General features: G+C 41.5%; 1 protein-coding gene across 2 annotated transcripts in view; it reads left to right on the plus strand.

The window, feature by feature from the left end:
* The first annotated feature begins 3,420 nt into the window (after positions 1-3,420).
* The window catches only part of CSRNP3 (cysteine and serine rich nuclear protein 3), an 89,740-nt gene continuing 69,871 nt past the window's right edge, over positions 3,421-23,289 (plus strand). For both annotated transcript variants that reach the window (XM_079978674.1, XM_079978675.1), the window contains exons 1-2: positions 3,421-3,550; positions 20,189-20,356. In XM_079978674.1, the coding sequence (XP_079834800.1) occupies positions 20,212-20,356 (145 nt within the window). In that variant the 5' untranslated portion in view covers positions 3,421-3,550; positions 20,189-20,211. The remainder of the gene's footprint in view (positions 3,551-20,188; positions 20,357-23,289) is intronic.

The raw sequence follows: 23,289 nt of genomic DNA on the forward strand, positions 1-23,289 counted from the left end.
CTGATGTTGCCTTTATTCAAGGCAGGGATTAGGGAGGGGATAATGCAAATACAGTAATTACAGACCTGTTAAGGGCCTAGAACATGTATGAAAATTGTGGGTGGGCAGGATATGTGGAAGAGGGGAGTTGTAAGGTGCTAGACTAAATCTGAAACTCTATTTTTGTTCAACAGACCAATGGAAAGTGGTGATTGACACTTCACGCTTACCTGGCTGCAAGGATGTCCCATTGAACTCAGCAGGACTGACTTCTGAGTAGTCATGTGTGCAGGAATGCGCTGTGAGCCAACTGGCATTTTTGAAGAACGTGGAACAATACCAGATTGGAACTTAACCATAGGCAAATTGCTTTGTATCCGTATGCGTTAATGAACTGGTGAAAGGGAAGAGGACAAATATTTTTATTAAAAGGCTGGTTATTTAGGGTAAGGGACAAAAAGTCAGTTAAGTTTCTCAGGGATCAGAATTAGGACCTAATATATCCACTTATATATTATAATATAGCGGGTGGCGCTGTGGGTAAAACCTCAGCGCCTAGGACTTGCCGATCGCATGGTCGGTGGTTCAAATCCCCATGGCGGGGTGCGCTCCCGTCGTTCGGTCCCAGCGTCTGCCAACCTAGCAGTTCGAAAGCACCCCCAGGTGCAAGTAGATAAATAGGGACTGCTTACCAGCGGGAAGGTAAACGGTGTTCCGTGTGCTGCGCTGGCTCACCAGATGCAGCTTGTCACGCTGGCCACGTGACCCGGAAGTGTCTGCGGACAGCGCTGGCTCCCGGCCTATAGAGTGAGATGAGCGCACAACCCTAGAGTCCAGCAAGACTGGCCCGTACGGGCAGGGGTACCTTTACCTTTACCTTTATATCCATTTACTTTTGGTGGCCTTAGAAGGGAAATAGGAGTGTGTTGACATGACATTGCTACGGCCTTTTTCGCTCAAGCTGGTAAAAGATGCTGGGCAGTGAGAGAGAAGGAAGTGCATGTGTGGCTGTACATAGATGAAGTGTGTGAGAAATGGGGGGGGGGGAGAGAGAGAAAGATGCATGTGTGTCTGTGATCTGTATGTGTACATATGTGTATATGTTTGGTGGGGCCACCTGGCACTGGGGAATGCTGTCTCTTATTAGAAATCAACATCATCGTAGGTATCGGGGAGAGAGAGATGAGAGACTCAGAGAGAATCAATATTGTATTATTTCCTTAATCAGGACCAGCAGGGCATAAGCTGAGTTCCTACAGTAATCATGAAGTTGTCTGGGGCCAGAGGAGCAGCAATGTATGCATTCTAATCTTGTGTTTTGCCATGCTGCCCATGGCAGCCATCTTGTGCTATGCAGTACCCCCTGTGGCAGCCATTTTGTGCCTATCACCAACAACACTTTGTCAAAATTTGAAATATGCCCATTGGTCCAAAAAAGGTTGGCAGCCCCTAATCTAAACTTTCACTCAATAGTTGAAGCAAAGAGTAGGAACAATTCATATTCTCTTGTAAATCTAGCAATGCCAACCTATGTGGTTAACTTTGAATTAACATGTGCATTTCTTAATTTGCAGAAAATTTATAACTTCATGGACTATTAAACAAATGGTTATATGAATGGTTATGAATGACTGTGATCAGATGTATGCTTACAAATGGCAGGGAGAAATAATGTAAGCAAACTGCATCAAAGTTGCAAAGTGCGCTGTCAAAGGAAAAATAATAATAATGTTTGGTTATCACATAGTTTCTATTCCTTTTCATATATAAACACGGTTGCATTGAGATATCTCTTTGCTTATGTTAGAGAATATGACATGCAACAATTGCATAAACTTAAAGCAACAATAAACACTTATGTAAATTTTTCTGAATATGCTAACCAAATGTTGAAGTGTATACACCAGAATTATGACAAGTATTACAGATATGGAATTATGTACAGTAACATGCATTGTTTAGATTGAGGACCATACATAAAAGGTATTGTATCAATACCATTTAGAATTTATAGGAAGCGGGGAGGTGGGAAGCAGGAAAATAAAAACGTGTACTTCATACACTCTAGGCTGTGCTATGAACTACGGGTATTGTTCTACTATATGTCTCATTATTTGTGTTAGCAATAATGTCACACATGGCTGCATAAAAATTGTCGTGTTTCTTTTGGCCTCTTGCTGCTTTTAATTTTTCTGTCAGTTTTCTCCCAATAATGCTGTTCAGTAAATTGCATTATACCATTGATCCGTTGTTAATCATAGAATCGTAGAAGTTTAGAGTTCGAAGGCAGTTGGAATCATTACAATAATTGTAATGATTTCCATTTCTGGGCAATAGTTTTTGCAGCAGTTATTTCCCACTGGTGTTTTATTGATTGAAAATAAATATTGTGGGTGCAATCTGCAACATGTTCTTGACACCGTAATAGTGCGTTAGTGGTGGGTCTATTCTGCTTCAGTTTGTTCTGCGATGCTTCTCCAATGCCACATTATTGCTGTAAGGGCGGGCTATAGCACAACATAGGCAGAACAAAAATTAATAGGAACATTTGTGGTGTAAAGTGTTACAGGAATTTAAATTACTACACATGACTAAGTTAGGTCCATTAATGTCAGCTGGTCTACCCTGAGTAAAACTTATTTGAATGCCACTCATTACAATAATGCCTTTATGCAGTATTTCTCACATATTGTGCCATATCAATGGAATTATTGGATTCCCAGGCATTTGGTGCTTCGGTGTCTGGAGTTGCTGACTGCATTGCTGCTTTCTATATAAAAGTACCTAATGTTTCAAGTCAGGTTCATCAATCAAAATTTTCCATTGCAGCAGAGGGAGAGAGTAAAATGCACTGTTGAATGCTTTTATTCATTTGCCTTTCTTTTCTTTTTTAAAAAGATAATACTGCATTTAGCTTGCTGATATAACAGGGATTTAAAACAGAACCTGCAACCAGTTTTTAAATGATCCATATGTTAGTGACATCAGGGCTGGATTCCCGTTCATGGAATTTCAGCCACCCAGTTTTGGGTAGCTTCATTAAAACAGTAAGGCTGCTGCCAGCACTGGTTTGCTGAAATTTACTGCTCTGAAATCTGGTGACCGGTGCCATGGCTTCGTGCGAATGATTAATTTATTGATTTGCATCCAAACACTTTCCTCATATTTCTAGTTCGCTTCCTGCTGCCTACCTATAAAGCGTTCCTTGGCTGACAGGATGATTTATTTTGGGCATAGAAAACAATAATACTGTATCGGTTCCTTAGCAATAGCTAACTAGGAAAATGTTTGGTTTGGCCATTTTCTCAGTGCAGAAATCCCCCCTCTTCCTATTTTGGGTTTCAGCATGTTTTGCCTTGGCTTTGCTTATCTTCCTTCTCCCCACCCCCTCCCCAGCATGGTTTGCACAGAACTGGCTAGAAGGGAGGAGGCAGAGGAAGAGAGAGCATTCCAGAGGATGCCAGGATGTCTTGTCTCTGATTGGCTGACCACCGCTCAATGGCTGGTGGAAGAAGGAGTGAACCTTTCAGTCTGCCTTGACGGAGCTGAAATAACAGAATCCCGATCACAGGTAATTCAAGGGGGTGGGGGAAGGGAGAGAGGACCAAGCAGATGGTTTTGTTGTTCTTGTTGCACAAGTCCTTGAGCATTGTCTGCGTCGTATAAAATGCTTGCGTGCGCATTTGGTGTAGCCTGCGCAGTGCTAATGGCTTTCAGGCAGTTTAGCAATTTGCTAGTCTTTCCTGTGTGTACATCTCTTCCAGTAAGCAATCCATATACAGTAAAAATCTGTAGCTCTTCCAAATCTCTCTGGCAACTTTCTTAACGTGTGAGCTAAGCTGTCCGTCTTAAGTGAAGGTGGAGCAGTTAGGGGACACAGATAGCGAGGTGCACAGTAAAAGCTTTTGCTAGACTGTAGATATTATGATCACGGCAAAAAGACAAGTGCTGGGAAATCAAAAGAGTGTTTCTTTAGGCCTAGGAAAAAAAGCACTGCATTTGATGATGTAACATTTGGTCAAGATATGGGCTCTTTAGGCTGTTAATTCAGAAACGTGCCATTGGAAGAAGTGAGGAAACAACATCTAGTGGTCAGTGGCTTTAAGGGGTTTCATCGTGCTTTCAGTTTTTGAATGAATATCCCACTCCCTCATAATTCATAAGGGAAATGAAAATACAATCCTTTTAGTTGCCCTATTCAAAATAAGGCATTTAACAGTTTAGTGTACCGCTTAGTGTGGATTACTATTGATTTGAAACACCACAGATTTTCTAGCACTGATATTTCAGTGGCTAAAACCAGCGGAAAAACACATCAGCTTGCCATGTTTGCTGTTCGGTGCACTAATTTAAATCATGGCAATGGACAATACTGGTTCAGCAGTTAAAATTGGGTTATTGTGCAACCACATGTACTGGGACAACATACACTGACCTACATAGCGTTCCTAGGAGCGCTGTCAACTCCTGGTATAATTTGGAGTGGGAGCTTATATCTAATGCTGCTGCTAACACCAAGGTTGCAGGTTCGATCCCTGTATGGGATAGCTGCATATTCTTGCATTGCAGGGGGTTGGACTAGATGATCCTCAGGGTCCCTTCCAACTCTGCAAGTCTGTGATTCTATGAATGTGCCTGTATAGTGTCAAATAGCTGCCTATTAAAATGGACACAATATTGTACTGTATTGCATCAAAAGAGTGAGTATTTTAGAGAGAGAAAATCATGCAGCAGGAAGCTGAAGATGTGAAGTGAAATGCACTCCCTTTCTGTAATGGCATTTCTCGGTACTGAAACTGGTGCATTTCCCAGTTAATGTATCAAAATCAAAATGCTGATGGGAAACATTCTATCTATGAATAATAAATTAAGGAAAAACAAATGCACAAGGATGTACAATTCATATGAAGAGTGCTTCTGGTGGGCATGCACAGAAATATTGCAATGAATCCCAGCTTTAAATATGAAGATGGTCCTCATTCTTTAATCCTTTTCTGTGCGCCATAACATAGTAATAGATCTCATGTTTTGCATACAAATGGTCCCATGCCAAAGATCCCTTGTATCACCCACCTAATACAATCTGTTTCCAGAGGTAGGATGGGATCTTCACCCAAGAGAGCCTCTGCCCCTCAAAACAGACAGTAATGGCTAGATGGACTACAGTGGTACCTCTGGTTATGTACTTAATTCGTTCCAGAGGTCCGTTCTTAACCTGAAACTGTTCTTAACCTGAGGTACCACTTTAGCTAATGGGGCCTCCTGCCGCTGCCGCCGCGCGATTTCTGTTCTCATCCTGAAGCAAAGTTCTTAACCCGATGTACTATTTCTGGGTTAGCGGAGTCTGTAACCTGAAGCATCTGTAACCCAAGGTACCACTGTATAAGTAAATTCTTGCAAATGACACAGGCCATATTATACATTATGCAGGCCAGAACACCAGCACTGGTTGTATAGTTCTCACTCAATTAGGCACTGCAATGTACAATGTTGCACTGCACACCCATTGTTTTCAGCCCAGGATTACTCTGTGGGCAGGGTTCAACTAATGAGCTCTCTTGAAGTCAATGCAAAGACCTCTCTGGAAGTCAATGAAATGGCACAACATGGCTCTCCGACTTCTCTGCCTACGCACCTCTGTATCCTCCCCTTCCCAATTGGTTTGAGGGATCAAGAGAACCTCCTGGAACAGAGTATGGGGGAAGAGAGGGCAGATCATTCCACCAGGCAAACAGAAATGCTTTCGCTCATGGCGTGATGCGCTTCGCTCTACTTTGAATGCCTCCCTTTGAGCCTGGGAAAGCTGCCTGCTATCATCTGTACTGTGCATAGTCTTTGCTGCTACTTCTTTTTAATGTATATAGAGTACTCTGTCTAAAAGAATATTCACATTTGCAAAGTATCGCACGCATGCACACACACACAGTATTTTGATAAATCTTTATCTTCTTCTGTTGCTGGTTCAATAGAAGGGAGCTCCTAGTGACTTACAGTATATGGTAATAATCCTTAGAGCAGCCTTGACCAACCTGGTGTTTTCCAGGGGTTTTTGACTACAAGCCAGTCATCCCAGACCATTGTTGATGCTGCCTGGGAGCAAAGGAGTTTCAGGCTGGATCTAGACACATTTAAAAAAACATTACAGGAAAACACGGTATAAAGCTCATAATGTAAAAAAGATTGAGAGAAGTCTAAAAGAAAAAAATCCCACAAGGAGAAGAAAAAAATCTGGGTATGAAAGTATTTAAAAGGACATTACCCCATCCCTCACCACATAAACACACATGTGGGAGAAGTGTGGGAGAAGTGTGGGAGGGCAATTAAATATTAAAAATATATTGGGGGGACCCAGCTAAATATTAAATGTGATCATTATTTAGTATTTCTGTTAAACTCTGTCAAAAGCAGTGGTCCAATACTTGTTCAAAATCCTGGCATTTCCCTTCCCCTTTCTGCATCCCCCCCCCCCTTTCATATGCCAACTTTTTTTCAATTTACAGATAATTTTAATGGATCCCCCCATTACTTATAATGCTTACCTTTTTATATTTCAAATGCCTTTAGTAGTATTTAGTTTAACATTTATCTGTTCAGAGTCAAGCTGCGTACACTACCCCATTCGTAGCACCAAAAAATAAACAAACAAACACCGTTTTCCTCAATCAGGAATAATTCATGCTCATCTGCAATTTGCTACTTTCCATCTAGATTGAGTCTAGATCCTGGCATCCTCAAGGGTGGGTGTGGTCACCTGATATGCTTGATTAGCTTATCCATATCATTTCCTCCCTGTACCTGCCCCAGGTGAGAGAGGAAGGAAGTGGTAATTCCACTCTTGGTATATTCTCACCCCCAATGCCATTGGACAGGTGTGGCTCCATTGCCAGGCTCACTGCTTCCCCATTTTCAAGTGGACACATTGTAGTATAGTAATGCAGAATCGATCTGCAGCCAGCTATTATTTTCAGAATGAAACCTGTCCCTCAATAAGCGCATTTTAGGGGCAACAAATTTGCATTAGGTCCAGATTGTGTGCGGGGGGTGGGGGGTGGTACTCGATTTCCGTTGATTCTAGAATAAAATGACATGTGTACACAGTCTGTGAGCCTCTTCTCTGACTCCGCTTCTCTTCCCAGCAATTCCCAAACTCGGCTCTCCCACAAGCCCGAATTCAGTGAATAGACGCCGTGTGGGAGCAGCTCCCGTAATCAAGAGAAATTGGTAGAAGCAGATCTTAGTTCAACACATATTTCAATTATTCAGTTTCCTTGGAAACCTTCTACTGCAGATGGATTTGCCTTTCTATGGCTAAAAATATCCACCTAGCCCCTCTTACAATAACAAGGAACCGAAAAGATGCAGAACGGGAGCTACGCACAGCATTGCCATGCTAATTTTCAAAGTTCTTTAATAATTGTGTGAACCACAGACCTGTAATTTCTTATCCTGAGCTACCTTTCAGTGCTGCTGGCAAGCATTCATCCGCCTTGTAGAATGGAGATAAGCCCACCAGCCTTGGCTTCAGTTCCTACTTGGGAGGGTGGGGAGGGAAGGAAGGGAGTGCTTGTGTGGGAGGCTGGGAGATAAAAGGTTCCAGTAGCTGTGAAAGTGGGTGGTAAATGTAGAAAAGGGAACTATTGCAGCTCTCTGAAATCCCTGCATTGCTACTCTCACACAAAAGATGCCCACTTCCATTCATTTAAGCAGCAACAAAGTTAAGCTTTGTCTCAGACCCTTTAATATTTGTGTGTGCGTTTGTTTTGGCTAAATGGTGACAGTTTTCTTCCTGCACAATGCTGAAGGTTTACCAATTTACAGTGGTACCTCGGGTTAAGTACTTAATTCGTTCTGGAGGTCCGTTCTTAACCTGAAACTGTTCTTAACCTGAAGCACCACTTTAGCTAATGGGGCCTCCTGCTGCCGCCGCGCCACCAGAGCACAATTTCTGTTCTTATCCTGAAGCAAAGTTCTTAACATGAAGCACTATTTCTGGCTTAGTGGATTGTGTAACCTGAAGCGTATGTAACCTGAGGTACCACTGTAATTCCTGTCCGGGGGGAGTTCTGCATGTGGGTTTTAATAATATTTGGGTTTGATCCAAACTAAGGCCTGGGAGTAACAGTAGACACAGTTAGGATTGCATTGTTAGTCACTGTTAGACCAGAGGCAAAATGACCACTGGGAGAAGGACAGAGAGAAAAACGCCATGGTACACCTATCAGCACAACTGGACACTTTCATCCATCTGCCCCAGCTGCAACAAAACATATCTCTCCCGTATCAGTCTCTACGACCACAGCAGGCGCTGTAACTCCAATGGTTTGACTTCAGCCCCAAAGGCACACTCTTCCATTGTATCTTGAGACAGATGGATACCAACCATACATTAGTCATGCCTAGAGAAGACCCACTGCAAAGAACGTTCGCCGGTCATCCCTTTGATTTCAGTATTATTATTATTATTATTATTATTATTATTATTATTTACTATTAGTTATTAAATTTGTATACCAACAATCAGTAGAGCTACTTACGATGACTAAGTAGATGTGACTACGGTAAGTCTGGATCCAATAAAATAGGATCCATTTATTTCAGAGGTGTTACACACACAATGTTATCTTTCATTGATCCTGCTCTTTATTGATTTTTAAGTACTTGTAAGGCTGAAATCCTACAGTAAAGAGGAGGCGGGGGGGGGGAGAGTGAAGGCAGGTGGAGCACCTACTTCAGCACCCTGCTAGACTTCTGCCAGGAGGTGAAAGTAAAGGTGGAACAGTGCTGTTGCTTTCCTCTGCCCTTTTCCTTCTCCCTACCCCACCCCACCCATTTCTCTCCCGCTGGAAACCATGAGTCACTGAAAGAAGTCTCTTCACATATTAGATTAGATATAGAATTTTCTCTGAAATGCATTCCTGAGTGGAATGCTGATCCTTTCAAATCAATGAGAGCATTGCTACCGACTTCCAGATGAGAAAGGATTGCAGCACCTTGGTCTTTTTTAAGCAAAAGTTTTTGTTCTTGGAAGAATTAAGGCTGCAGTCCTGTACCCTGTTACCTGGGAATAAGTCCCATTGGACTGCACAGGTATTTTGAAAGTGTGTCATGGTAGAAATAATTCATACTTGGGCGGTTTTTATAGAGAGAATGGCCACTATTTTATTTCCTCCCTGTGAAGGACCGTGTGTGGATATTTTTTTTTGATTTTCAGCATGTCACGTGATTCACTAAACCCACTATTAATTATAATAGGAAAGTCATTTAATTAATTAATTTATGTTTCTACTGCAAGCAACACTGCAAATAATTATTTGTTCTATATTCCTGTCCAATGATATTGTAATATATCATGTTCTATTTGATTTAGGTAAACTAAAGCCACTCTGGAAATGTTTTTTAAAAATAATAATAGTAATAAAGAGGCAGTTCATAAATGTTTTGAACAAATGAATATAATGCTAAAATAATTGCTCATATATATATGTTCCCCTAGTTTATAATGTTCCCCTAGTTTTTTTTGCTAAAAGTCCCATTCCAATGTAGCTTGCAACTCCTCGGCAGCTCATTAGGATTACAAACAAGTGGTTTAGAAGATATATAAAATATATAAAATACTGCCGTCTTTTCTCAAGTCTAATGTGCCATTGAATCTAATGTGCACCTTAATTTTTGCAATGTAATTTTGCCAAAAAAGGTGAGCATTAGATTCATGTAAATACTGTAGTTTCTGATTAACTACAATAATTGCACTTAGTAGTTTTTTCTTTGTTAAGGAACTGATTGACACTATATGCCAAATACCTGTAACTGGATTATAAGGTTCAGATATCTAGTTTGGCTCTTTCTGTTAAAGCATTATAAATTAACAAGGCATCTCTCTCTTCAAAAACAGCATCATGTGTTGCATAGCAACCGATGTAAAGCAAAGGAAGTTGAAACAAGTTATTTTTCAATGCAAAACAGTGGTACCTCTGGTTACGTACTTAATTTGTTCCGGAGGTCCATTCTTAACTTGAAACTGTTCTTAACCTGAAGCACCACTTTAGCTTATGGGGCTTCCCACTGCTGCCGCACCGCCACCGTGCGATTTCTGTTCTCATCCTGAAGCAAAGTTCTTAACCCGAGGTACTATTTCTGGGTTAGCGGAGTCTGTAACCTGAAGCGTATGTAACCTGAAGTGTATGTAACCCGAGGTACCACTGTCTCTGGAAAGCTAAACTTCAACAAATGGAAACAAGTCAGTGTCATCAAAGCCTGATGATTACAGAGGCTTTCCAAAGTGATAACAGAAACAGCTTAATATACAAAATTAGGGATACGCCAACAATAAGTAACACTGATGACATTACTAGGTTCCTATGGAACACATGGAGCGATGTTTTATGCTATCCACTGTGGATTCATCAAGTGGCTTAGATGTTAGCAACAGGAACAAAAAAAATTAAAGGACCGGTTCAGTTGGGGACAAACAAGAGAAGAGGAAGAAAAAGGTGTTCAGAAGTGGCTTCCCAGTGGCTGAAGAGAGGGAAGTGAGAAAAGAATGGGTTGGTAAGGCATATTTATACAACTAACAATGAGGGGAGGGGTTGGAGGAGAAAAGAAGAGTAGAGAGGAATGGGGAAAGCAGAGTTTATTGTCTAGTAGCTACGATTTCACAATCCCCATGATGCAGTCAAGGAAAAGGAAAGGATGGTCTCTGGATAACGTGGCACCTACTAATCGCAGGGATGGTAGGTTGCAGGGAATAGGATCAGATTTTTTAAAGTATTTCTAAAGTTTGTAATAAATTTGTAATACGTTTACAATACAGGGACAGGATTTTTAAGATGCTACTTGTGCCCCAGGAGATAAAGCTGATCTATTTACAGTCATGCTTCCTGGAGAAATTGTTGTCTTGTGGTCACCTTATTGTGACTGCAGCTGTACCTGAACACCTTTAGTGCTGTACCAGCAAGTACAAAATAACCCCTCTACAGCACCACAAATCCAACTCAATGGTGTAACATTGGAAAATGTCAATCACTTCTCCTACCTAGGTAGTTATCTTTCCACAAGGGCCAACATTGATGCCGAAATCCAGTATCGCCTGAGCTCTGCGAGTGTGGCTTTCTCCTGATTGAAGTGCAGAGTGTTTGAGGACCGGGACATTCGCAGGGAAACCAAAATGCTTGTTTACAAAGCTATTGTACTACCAACCTTATTATATGCTTGTGAAACATGGACCACTTATAAATGCCATCTCCAACTCCTCGAAAGATTCCATCAACGGTGAAGCAATGATTCTTCAACATCAACTTTGTTAGATTGGTCATGTTGTGTGGATGCCTGGTGATCGTCTTCCAAAGCAACTACTCTATTCCGAACTTAAAAATGGAAAGCGTAATGCTGGTGGTCAACAAAAGATGTTTAAAGACTGTCTGAAAGCAAATCTTTAAAAATGTAGTATAAACACTGACAACTGGGAAACACTGGCCTGCGAGTGCTCCAGTTGGAGAACAGCCTTTACCAAAGGTGTCATGGGCTTTGAAGACACTCAAACTCAGGATGCAAGGGAGAAACATGCTAAGAGGAAGGCACACTTGGCAAATCCACACTGTGATCAACTCCCACCCAGAAACCAATGTCCCCACTGTGGAAGGACGTGTGGATCCAGAATTGGCCTCCACAGTCATTTACGGACTCATTGTTAAAACCATGCTTATGGAAGACAATCTTACTCGGCTACGAGTGATCACCAAAGAATAATAATATCTGAACACCTACATTTGCATTAATGCAATGCTATTTGTATTGCAATACACATACTTGCTGTTTTTGTTGGCTATGTGTATTTTAACAGGCTATTAAGCCAAGAATCGCAAAATGTGATTCTCAAGCCTCATTCCCTTGGTCTGTGGCATGTCTAGGTTTGTGGTTGAAGATGGGATATGGCATGTCCATCACACTGAATAGCCATATAGATTTGTAATTGCATTCTTATTGCTTCTTTTATGTCTCATATTGTGGTCTATTGTATTACTATTTGCATTCTGTGGAATTTCAGTTGCTACAACAGGCATGGAGTGTGTGTCATGAAGACCTCAGCAATTTTCAAGTGGTGGGAAAAGATTGGGAACCACTGCTCTGAGCTTTGCAGGTTGAAGTTATATAGAATGATGAAGTTATCCTATGTGTGGTCAAAAGCAAGGCATGGATTTGTCAGTGTTTTCTGTTCACCTAGAAATCATACAAAGCCAGTAGTATGGAAAAATATCAGACTCGGTTTTCTAATGTGGAAAGGGAGCTAACTCACTATAAGTATTTTCTTTTATAAAATATCCCAGTGTCTTGAACTGCAGGCATCAGAAATTAACTTTCACATCATTCCCTAGATACCAGTTTATGATATACAATTACTGGGCTGTGAACATGGATTTTGTGCGACTCAGTACTTCACAACAATGTTTTATATGTAACATCTGGTTCATGCATTCATCTGCTAATAATAATGTTAATTTAGAAAAGAGCTCATTTCTGTTCTGAAGCAAACATGTTCAGCTTCTAGATAACTTCACCTGGATTTTTTTTCTATTCATTTGGTGCATTTGAGGCCAAACTGAGATGTTAAACTGTGACTCATTCCGTGTTTTAAAGATCTGGCTGTTAAGCTTTCTATCTCTTACTATAATTTTCTTCAGGAAAAAAACAACCCTAAACAATGTTATGACTGGATCGCAGAAAAAAAAAGGAGAGAATTATTTTTAAATAATTCACTAGTGGGTGTACCCATCTGTGTAGTAGTCATACAAAGATGCCATTTTCCTTAACTGAATCTCTAGCAAGGCTTATCTGTATTAGTAGTTTTCATTCCAAGAAACGTTTAGCAAGGAGACAATAGCTGCACTTAGCTAATCCTTAAAAAAAAGTCAGTTGCAGAAGTTAGGCGATCAGTTATATTGGTTCGACTTCCAGTAGTCATCTTATACAACTGTATAAAACTTTTTTTTTTTTTTAAATGGAAATAGTGCAGAATTTACTCTGCAATCCTATGGATGTTTACCCCAGAAGAAGTGTTATTCTGTTCTTACACCCAAACATGCATGGCTAGTGTTGCATCCTTAGTTCATCCAGACACACAATTCCAATCCCCTCTTGGTTTTCCATTCCACCCCACCCCCAAAAGTCAGCATTCCATGCCCACCTAGCATACTCAGTCATCTTTGTTTTTGTTTTTTAAGGCGGGGTTTCCTCTAAGATTTTTGTGCTTTGGCAAATTTTGTAGATTCCCCAAGCCTGTTTGATGCCTCTCTTTTGTGCCTGTGTCTTTCCATTTTGGGTACATAAAAACCCTTACTCAGAAGAATTGAGATTGCTATTTGCATACAATATAGGACATATTTTTCCACATCATGTTTCGTAATGATTTAATGGCTATCTTTGATTCTATTAACTTTAAGTGCATTTTACGTTGGGCAAACTGTGGAATGTGAGGGTTAGTTCAGGTAAAAATGAAGGGACAAAGCAGCCTTCTCACAAATCTTACGTTAGCTGTCTTCTGCCATAGCAAGTTGTGGCTTCCTCTGAGAATCTCTCTGTGTGTCAGATTCCTGGAAGACAATGTGCTATTTGCATCAGTGAGTAAATGTGCTTGGAGACATGTGCAAAATGCTTGTGTCTCTGCTTTTAATGTTCTTCAGCAACACTTTTTTATGTGTGCTGCACTGAGGAGATGACCTGTGTGTGATTGTGAGTCACACAGGCAGTCTTTGAGCACTTGGATGATGAGTAGCGTGAGGCACACTTGAAAGCCGGGAACCTCCTCAGTATTGCCAGCTCGTATGAGTGAGGTAGAGCAGGGCGGCAGACTGTTTGAGGGCAAGTCTCATGCAGCAATCTGGGAGCTAGGACTTCAAAGCCTGATTTTGTTGAGACAGAACCCATTGCTGGTTCCAGCATCAATCTATGTAACATACCCCTTTGCAGAAAGATTTAATGATGCCTGAAGGTAAGGTCACACAGTCTAGGGCAGGGGTAGCCAACAAGGTGCCCTCTGGGTGTTGTGCACTCACATCAGCCCCAGTCAGCATGGCCAATGGTCAGGGGAGCTGTAGCTCACCAGAGGACACTTTGGTGCCTACTCCTAGTCTAGGTGGAAAACTATCCTTTTCAAGCGAAGAGGGAAATCCTGGCTCTCCTCATCCAATGAGGAACTGAAACTCATGACTCTGGTTTTTCCAAAGGCTTTTGTTTCCAGATTTGAGTGGTACATAAAGCAGACACTCACAGATTGCAAAGCTCAGTGGTGAAGTGGAAATGCAAAGGCATGGCTAAGTGTAAGCTAAGACATTCGACTAACAAGGAACATGGCCTCTGCACCTTCCTTTTGTAGGGCTGGGTGGGACATCATTTAGCACAGCGAACAGCTAGACCCCGAGACTGGGCAAATAGGCAGGCCCTCCTTCTAGCCATTGGTTAGGTGAGTTATGTGTGCACTGACATCTCTGTGTCCAAGGTGACAAAGGTGGGGTGGGTGTCCCTTCTAGCTCCTGTTTTCAAGCAGAAGAGTGGCAGGTGGGGGAAAGGGGTACTGAACCCTTTGCTACTCACTGCTTTGGCTCACCATCCACCAGTCCCCAGCCAAGCTTACATTTGGTCTGGGAGCATGGCAGGGAGGAGACTGTGGTGAGCAAAAGTGGCACGTGACAAAAAGGTTGAGCTCCTCCCTCCCATCTGCCACTTCTCCCCTTTACATAACCACCACCTTACTTACAGCTGTATGGCAGACCCACCTCCATAGTCTGATGCCATCACATCTGTTTACCGCCTACATTTTTGCCTCTCCCATGTTTAACAACTGAAAACAAAGTTGGGAAGAAAGGTGAAGAGAAGTTAGGGAGAAGCATGTTGGTCTGAAACTATAGATTCAGGTGGAAACTCTACAGAGTTCAAAATCTTTCTGGTGTACTTGGTCTTCAAAGCAGCCGTTTTTCATGTCAGTCCCCTCAATCTTTATTTATCAAGGGAATGTCCTCTTCAGTTACCAGCTCCTTGTTCTACAGTCCCATTTGCAAGCTCCTGAAATATTTCATCCACCTTTCTCTGTTAGATGTTTCTCTTTCCCCATGATGTACCTGTTGCTGTGACACTATTTGGACCATTTCCTACTTCTCTTTTGTGTGATTATGAGTATGGCTAACGCCTGAAACATAAATCATTTATCCTGACTCAGATTTCAATGGTGCTCAAATTAATGCAAAGTGCTGTATAGATAGGTTGATATATTTTAACACAGGGTTGCATCCAAGTACATTTGCAATGGATGTGATTAATGTAAGTACGTACATCCATTTCAAAAGGGTGTATTTATAGCAAAACTTAGTTTGTAAATAGGTGGTTTATTGGGGACGTTAAACCCTTCATTTCTTCTTTGAATATGCAGATTTCATGAATGTTAGTGTTAGATGTGCTTAATAAATAAATCCCAGCTGGTGTGACTGTGGTCAACAGAGATTATTAGTCTCATGCAAATTTCTCTTCACTCCCTCACATAGGTGACTATAGATAATCATTTACCAAATATCTAATAAAACTGTAGCAAGCATACAGGTGAAATGGGGAGCTGGTTATCTGTGCCTCCACCCATGCAAAGAAGACAGTTTGACCTACTACATCCTGACCTCTCCCAATTTTTAATTTGCCCTGGATCAGGAAAGGCTTGTCCTTTTTCGCTTTTACCATTACCTTTTCCTGCAGATATGTTTGGATCTTGCTGTTGTGTTGACTGATCTCATCCCAGAAAATAAAAATACATTTGCCAACCCTTTTTAACAAGATCCTTTAAAAAAAAAAAAAAGGTGGATTTAAACAAGATGATAAATTGCTGGAAAAAGGTTATAATGATGTAAGTGGGAGTGGGAGACGTGAGGGAGTCCAAAGAAGTTCTGAAAAAATGTGTTATGATCCATGTTATACTGTTTATCATTTTTGCATTTTGTATTTAAAATTTTTTAATAAATATTTATATAAAAAAATAAAATAAAAAAAGGTGGATGGGGAGGGGGAGAGATTTGTTTATTTTCTGCTTAAGAGTCCACCAGCTTTCTTTTTTGTGTGTCCTGTGCTCCAGTCAAACCACAACCCTTCAGTTTTGATGTCGCAGCTGGTTGCCATGGAAATAATTGTGATTTCACAGGTTTAGTGTAGCATCCATTGCAGGAGACAATGAGGAACATTGGTTGTGTGGGAGACATGTTTAGAGAATGGGGAGGACATGAAAATATTCTGAACATGCCTCATCTCAGGACCCTAGGGATCCCCTACCACGTCTTTCTCTGTCTCTCTGTCTCCTTCTCTCCTTTTGTTGTTGTTGTTTTTACTCCTTATAGTGACAGTAGCATCTCCTGCACAGCAGATACAAGAGCAACTTGATGTGTCTCACTGCTTCAGCTGCTCAGACAAAGTGATGTGGTTTCTCCCATCACTGCCTCCAGTATAAACATGCAGTTCTTTGTCTGCTGTCTCCATTAGCATTTTCTGCCTTGCATCCATGCCACACAATTATTTTTCTTGGGGAATGTGATGCCAAGAGACGTCAGCTGGGTTATAATTAGCTATACTCTGGCAGCTCTCAAAAGCTACAGACAAGTGGCACTCGGGAAGGTGTAAAACCATTTATTCCTGTACATTTGAAAGTAGTGGAGAAATCATATTTTGTTTGCTGTGGATAACTGAGTTTGGTGTGTTATTGTTCTTTCTGTTGACCTACATGAATATTGGGGTGGGGGACATTTAATTTTGACATAAGTCGTGGATTCTAAAAGCTAACAACCTCAATTTTGATTCCAGGTAATCCAGCTACTGTCACTGGGCACAATGGGCAATCATTAATTCCACGGTTGAAAAGTTGTGCTTTTAAATGAAGACATGGATCTCTTATTTCACAAACTTCATCAAGTTTTTCCTTCATTTCAAAATTCCATTTTTTTTTAAAGAAAGAAACATATTCCTTTCAGAATTGTTTGCATATGGCAAAACACCCTGGCAAACTCAGAAATGATATAATTGTGATAGGCATGTCCTCTTTTGTGTGTGCCAGATTAATTGGTTTGTGGATCCTGTTCTAAGCGAACAGCTGGCCTCCTTGGTATAACTGCTGTTTTGACTGTGGAGCTATGATAAACTTGCCTCATATTGTAACCTTCTCTCTCTGACTCTCTCTGTCTCTCATCTATGCCGTCAGTATAAAAGTAGTTAATGGCAAAGGACACTTGGAGGCAAATGTTTATAAAATGATACATATTCAGACGTGGAGAAGAAACCAAGCTGCACAATTAAAGTTTATTTGAAGGTCTTGCACAACAAACCTGCTTTCTAAAAGAAATCGGAATGAATGTCTTTGTTTCAAGTTCAGACAATACCAGACTCTGTCACCACTTAGAAGGATATCGGTCTCTGCCATTCTCCGTCAATGCAACAGAATGTCAAAGCACACGCGCCACTTATCAGTGGGGTAAAAAAAAAAGTCCTGAGGTAAAAGAACCTCACAATTAACAATACAGTGGTACCTTGGGTTACATACCCTTCAGGTTACATACGCTTCAGGTTACAGACTCCGCTAACCCAGAAATAGTACCTCTGGTTAAGAACTTTGCTTCAGGATGAGAACAGAAATTGTGCAGTGGTGGCGCAGTGGCAGTGGGAGGCCCCATTAGCTAAGTGGTGCTTCAGGTTAAGAACAGTTTCAGGTTAAGAACAGACCTCCAGAACGAATTAAGTACTTAACCCGAGGTACCACTGTAAAGTCAAGGGATGGGGAACCTGTTTCAATAGTCAGAAGTTGGTGTGAGGCAGATCCATTCAAGAGTGGCTGGATAGTCCAGAAGGCTGCATAATTCCCCACTCTCATGTAGTCAATGTGAACACATAACATAACAATTGCTTTAGTGCCCCCCCCCCCCAGTTATTGTAAAATAACTTTCCTAGAAGAGAATTTTCTGCTTCCACTCTGGGCTCTCTCCCCAAAGATAAATGAGGCCTGAATTTCTGCTAGTACATGTGCAAAATAGAAATCAGGAAGCCACAAAACAAAGAAAACCCCATTAGGCATTTGCACTCCAGGCTACTTGTAATCCCTCTCTTTTTCACTGTGGAATCTTGTGCATGTTTACTGTGTTCAGGAGACTTTATTCCCTAGAAAGGCAGTTGAGGACGGCAGCCTTGGAAGATCATGCCATATAAACTGTTTGGTGAGAGATTTGAATTATGTTAGCTTGCTATATAGTTGCTTAATATCACAGATTGGGACAAGTCAGTTGAGACGCGGGTGGTGCTGTGGGTTAAACCACAGAGCCTAGGACTTGCCGATCAGAAGGTCGGCAGTTCGAATCCCCGCGACGGGGTGAACTCCCGTTGCTCGGTCCCTGCTCCTGCCAACCTAGCAGTTCGAAAGTACAACAAAGTGCAAGTAGATAAATAGGTACCGCTCTGGCGGGAAGGTAAACGGTGTTTCCATGCACTGCTCTGGTTCGCCAGAAGCAGCTTAGTCATGCTGGCCACATGACCCGGAAGCTGTACGCCGGCTCCCTTGGCCTATAGAGCGAGATGAGCGCCGCAACCCCAGAGTCGGCCACGACTGGACCTAATGGTCAGGGGTCCCCTTTACCTTTACCTTTACAAGTCAAATATTCTAACAAGATAGTGATCAAATGAAGACTAGATGGTACAGTTCATGCCAGATTTCTGCAGAGTTAAAATAAAAACATTTTGATGGCTAGAGATGAGCTGTAGAACACCTCCTGAGCGACCCCACCCCCACCGGAGAAAACCGGGGCCGTGCTGAGTCGCTGCCTGCTCGTGCAAGGGGAGCCCAACCAGCTGACCCGACCCTTGGCAGGCAGAGAGGACCACCGTGCTGGGGTGCCTGGTTTGCACCCCTCAAAAGTTGTAAGCCTGGGGCATGGCTTTTATCCATTTTTAAAGTTGGGGAGCAAATTGTGGTGCTTCCACTTGCAGCCTGAACTGGTATAGTCCCTTCTGTTGCCTATGGATTCTTCCAGCTGATTGCAGCCTCTAAGGAGTAGGCTAGGTCTACAGGGGAATATTGCATTGGGGAGATGTGTAAGCTTTAAGTGTGTTTATGTTCACCACCCAAATAAAGTCCTCCGAGTCTGAGAAAGGTGGGAGAGCTATGTCCTTGAGCTGGGACGGCTCTGGGATTGCCCTACCACCCCATGTATTTCCTCCTAAGCCAACAAATAGTATTTTGCATAGTGGAGAGGAACATTTTGGGGGGAGGGGTTACAGCTGGAGAGGGAAGAGTTAACATTGGCTATGGTATAAAGTTTTCAAGCCTAGTATCAGTGGGTGAGGGGAACCTGAGGGCACTATGACAGAAAACAGCCTTTCCTGGGTAACCAAATACTCCATGTTAACATTGGACCCATTCAGACATTCGGCCGCAATCATAAATATGTGACTTATTGGGAAACAAATCCCATTGAATGCATGCAGTGGGAATTAACATCTGAATAAAAATTCTGCATACTTATATAGGCAAAAAGGTGAGCACGCCAGCCTCTTCAGTGTTGGAAAGACTGTTCCTCATTCATTGTTTTGCCTGCAATAGGATTGTGCAGTTACTTGGGTGGTAAAAACCATCACATGGTAGAAGAGCAGGCACAATTTTCTCCCCTCCACTGTGCAAATCATGCCCTGATGTGAGGTAGCCATTCCACAAGGATGCCAGATGAAACAGATGCCTGACCCATGCTATGCAATGCTTTCTCTTCTGAAAAGGAGCTGGAAGATCGCTCAAACTGGGCCTGTTTTCACAATTAGGTATTTGGGTATTATATGTTAGGGTTGCCATACTTCCAAGAGTAAAAACCAGCACACCCCAAAAGCTGTTGAGCTATATTATATGTAAGATTCCCTGTCGTGTAGGGGCACACCAAGTCCACTGCTGACTATTGTAGTTCCTGAGCCAAGCTGTAGAACTGATTGTTCCTGCCCAATTATTTGAGGAAGTATGTGTCTGTAACAAAACACGTACATGTTTGGTTTTTTAATTCCAGTTTGACCGTTGGTAAAAGTACCAGTCTCCAGGCAAAAACAGAAGCCAAGTATGTTTGTAAAAAAACTAAAAAACCCTCCAGCAATGACTTTGGAGATCTTGATAGCATGGTCAGCGGTCAAATGTTTTCATGCTTCATTTCTCCTGTTCCTCTGACAGGTACATGTGACAATGCTGAAGCTATGAGTGGAATTTTAATGAGGAACTTTGAAGAAGTTGGCGGCTCCTCAATCTTTTCTGTGTGGGAATCGGATGATGAAGTTTCTAGCGGCAAAAGCGCTGACGATGCTGATAGTGTCAATCTGTCCACTTCAAATCATTTTATTCGTAAGTAGCAGATGCCAGGCAAGGTGGATCCATGTTCTTTTTTAAAGTAAATTTTTTGGGCAATGTTTTCACTTTGGAATACACACACACACACACACACACACACTATGTGTGTGTGTGTGTATGTGTATATATATCTATATCTATCTACTTAATTGTTTACATAATCCAGCATAATAGGACAGACAGCCCACCATAGACTTACAGTACAGATTTAAAAGTTATAAACAGAAACTTTCCAGGATTAAAAGTAAGGGGAAATGTCTGTGTGTCTTATGGTACCTTATGGTAGCACACACACCAGCTAGTGGATGTGTATTTCAGGATGCCAGTAACCCTAATTGTTTAACCCTATGCTTCAGAAATTTCACTTAGATTAAAGATTTATACTTTCCCCAAATAGGGTAAAATAAGTACTGCATATGTACCGGTGCAACAGCATTCATGGTCAGGCTGTCCAAATGTTCCAAAAGAAAGTTCTGGAACCAGAATGGGGGGGGGGGGTGTCTGTGGGCTTCCAGATGGTGTTGGGACTTCAGCTCCCATCAGCCTCAGCCTGCATGGCCAACTGTTAATGGGAGTTAATGGGAGTTGTTGTCTACCAACATCTGGAGGGCCACAGGTTCTCTGCTTCTGTCATGGAAAGATGGAACTTGCAGATATCAATACTCTCTCTCTCTCTCTCTCTCTCTCTCTCTCTCTCTCACACACACACACACACCGCCCCAAAATTTTCTAACACTGGAAATTAACATGTTGCAATGTGTTCCACACCAATTACCATGAGGTCAAGTATTCATTCTGTCATTGGCCCATCTGCTTATTCCTAGTCAACTTTCATTCTGATACAGTGGTACCTCGGGTTACATACGCTTCAGGTTACAGACTTCACTAACCCAGAAATAGTACCTCAGGTTAAGAACTTTGCTTCAGGATGAGAACAGAAATTGCATGGTGACGGCGCAATGGCAGCAGGAGGCCCCATTAGCTAAAGTGGTACCTCAGGTTAAGAACAGTTTCAGGTTAAGAACGGACCTCCAGGAGGAATTAAGTACTTAACCTGAGGTACCACTGTATTTGGATCATTGTCGTTAATTCTGCAAATGAGTTAGATAAATTTTAAAGCCTGCAGTTCAAGGAACTGAGCCTTTGGTTAGGCGTATGACATGCTATATATCCACAAAAGCTTGCTGTGGGATTGTAGAAAATGGGATTAATAAAACTGTAGTATTCCTGCATCCCATTTGGAGGAAGAAAAAATTAGGAACATGTTTTTTTGCTGCACTGCACACAGTCAAGCATGCTGATTGTAACAGCGACTGATATTTTGCGTTTAATACCACAATGCTTTTAGATCTCAGAAACGACTTGGCTTTCCACTTAAATTCACCCAAGCATTTCCAACACAAAACCCCAGGCTAGTGAGTGATTTCCCAGCAGATCTTCCCCATTATGCCATTGCTATGTCACGACTGGCTTTCCAGTTTTTGCAGTTTCCATGACAACCATGATCTTTGATCTGCAAAGAATAATAATGCATCACTAAGAGGTATAAAACATTTTTTGGAACATAAAGTGTGGTTCCCTCAAAGGAATAGATTGCAGACAGCAGGGCACTTATCATTAATCAGTACTATAATTGCAAGAACGCTGTATAAATATGAATTCCTGTTGATGGCAGACAGCAAACCACATCCACTAATTTTCTAGGCTCCACAGAAAAAAAACATTAAAAAAAAATGGGAAGCCTGGTTACAGCAGCAACATCATTAACTGGCATTCAGCTACTGCTGTTAGTTGCTGCTGCTACTACTACTAACAATAATGAAAGGAAAGCAGGAATAAGGTGCAGGAATAAGGAGAGGCTGAGAAAGATTAAAGAGGCGACTGGGAAGTGTCGACAAGGTGTAGTGGTAGTAGATAAAACAGGTGAGTGTTTGCTGAGTATACGTTTTTGTGTATGTGTATTTATCCAAGTCCATTTATATACTGTTTAACATATACGATGTATGGCAAGTGAAAAACACAAATTTCACAAAAATACACAAGAAAACCATCAATGCGAATGACTAAGAACAGCAAGAAAAAGCACTGGAATTCAATAAAGCCTAACAACATACAGAAGACGAGAGTTCAGCTTTAATGATGCCTCTCAGGAAGGCCTAGGCCTGCCACCCAGTGAATTCTGAAAATTCTGAGATCACTGTGCTTCTCAGGAACCAGGTGAGATTCAGCAAGAGATGGGCAGGTAGAAACCGATTTATTCATAGATATCTTGGCACCGCTGCTTTACCAGATCCATCAGAAATAAATATAATTGTTGGCTCCCAAGCGTCATCAAAAACATATTCAAAAGTTAACCCATACACTTGAAAATGCATTGCATAATTTAGAATATTGAATAAATTGTAAGAGATTATGTTCTTCACATAGATATTTTATGACCGTTTCATAGCCATTGTGAGAAGGAGAATGTCTTCACACAACTTTTAATTTTTTTAGATTACAAATCTAAAGGAAATGTCACAGCACGTTCCGAAACATTTAAACAAATTTGTAGTGCAGTAGCATCACTGCGAGGCAACTGCCTCAGACAGCTAACATTAAGAACAAGATTGCTGCTGGATCAGACCATAGGCCCATTTATGCCAGCCTCCTGTTCTAACTGGCCAACCAGCCAATTTTTGGTGTCATGAAAATAGTTGGTTATTTATTATATTTTTATTCACAGAAAAAATGACAGTGGGTTTTATTTTGCCTCTGGTGCCAGAATTAACTTGATCAGACTTTGATGCTATGTATGGACCATTACTTGGGAGTGGCTTGCAATTTGCTGCTCTGCCCAAGCTAACAAAATTATATTGCTTTATGTGTTTCTCAAATTCCTACACGTCTGCCTATATATCCTTCATTGTTTTACCTTCTGCCATACA

The sequence above is a fragment of the Podarcis cretensis genome (genome assembly GCF_951804945.1).
Source record: "Podarcis cretensis genome assembly, chromosome: 1".
Lineage (NCBI taxonomy): Eukaryota > Metazoa > Chordata > Lepidosauria > Squamata > Lacertidae > Podarcis > Podarcis cretensis.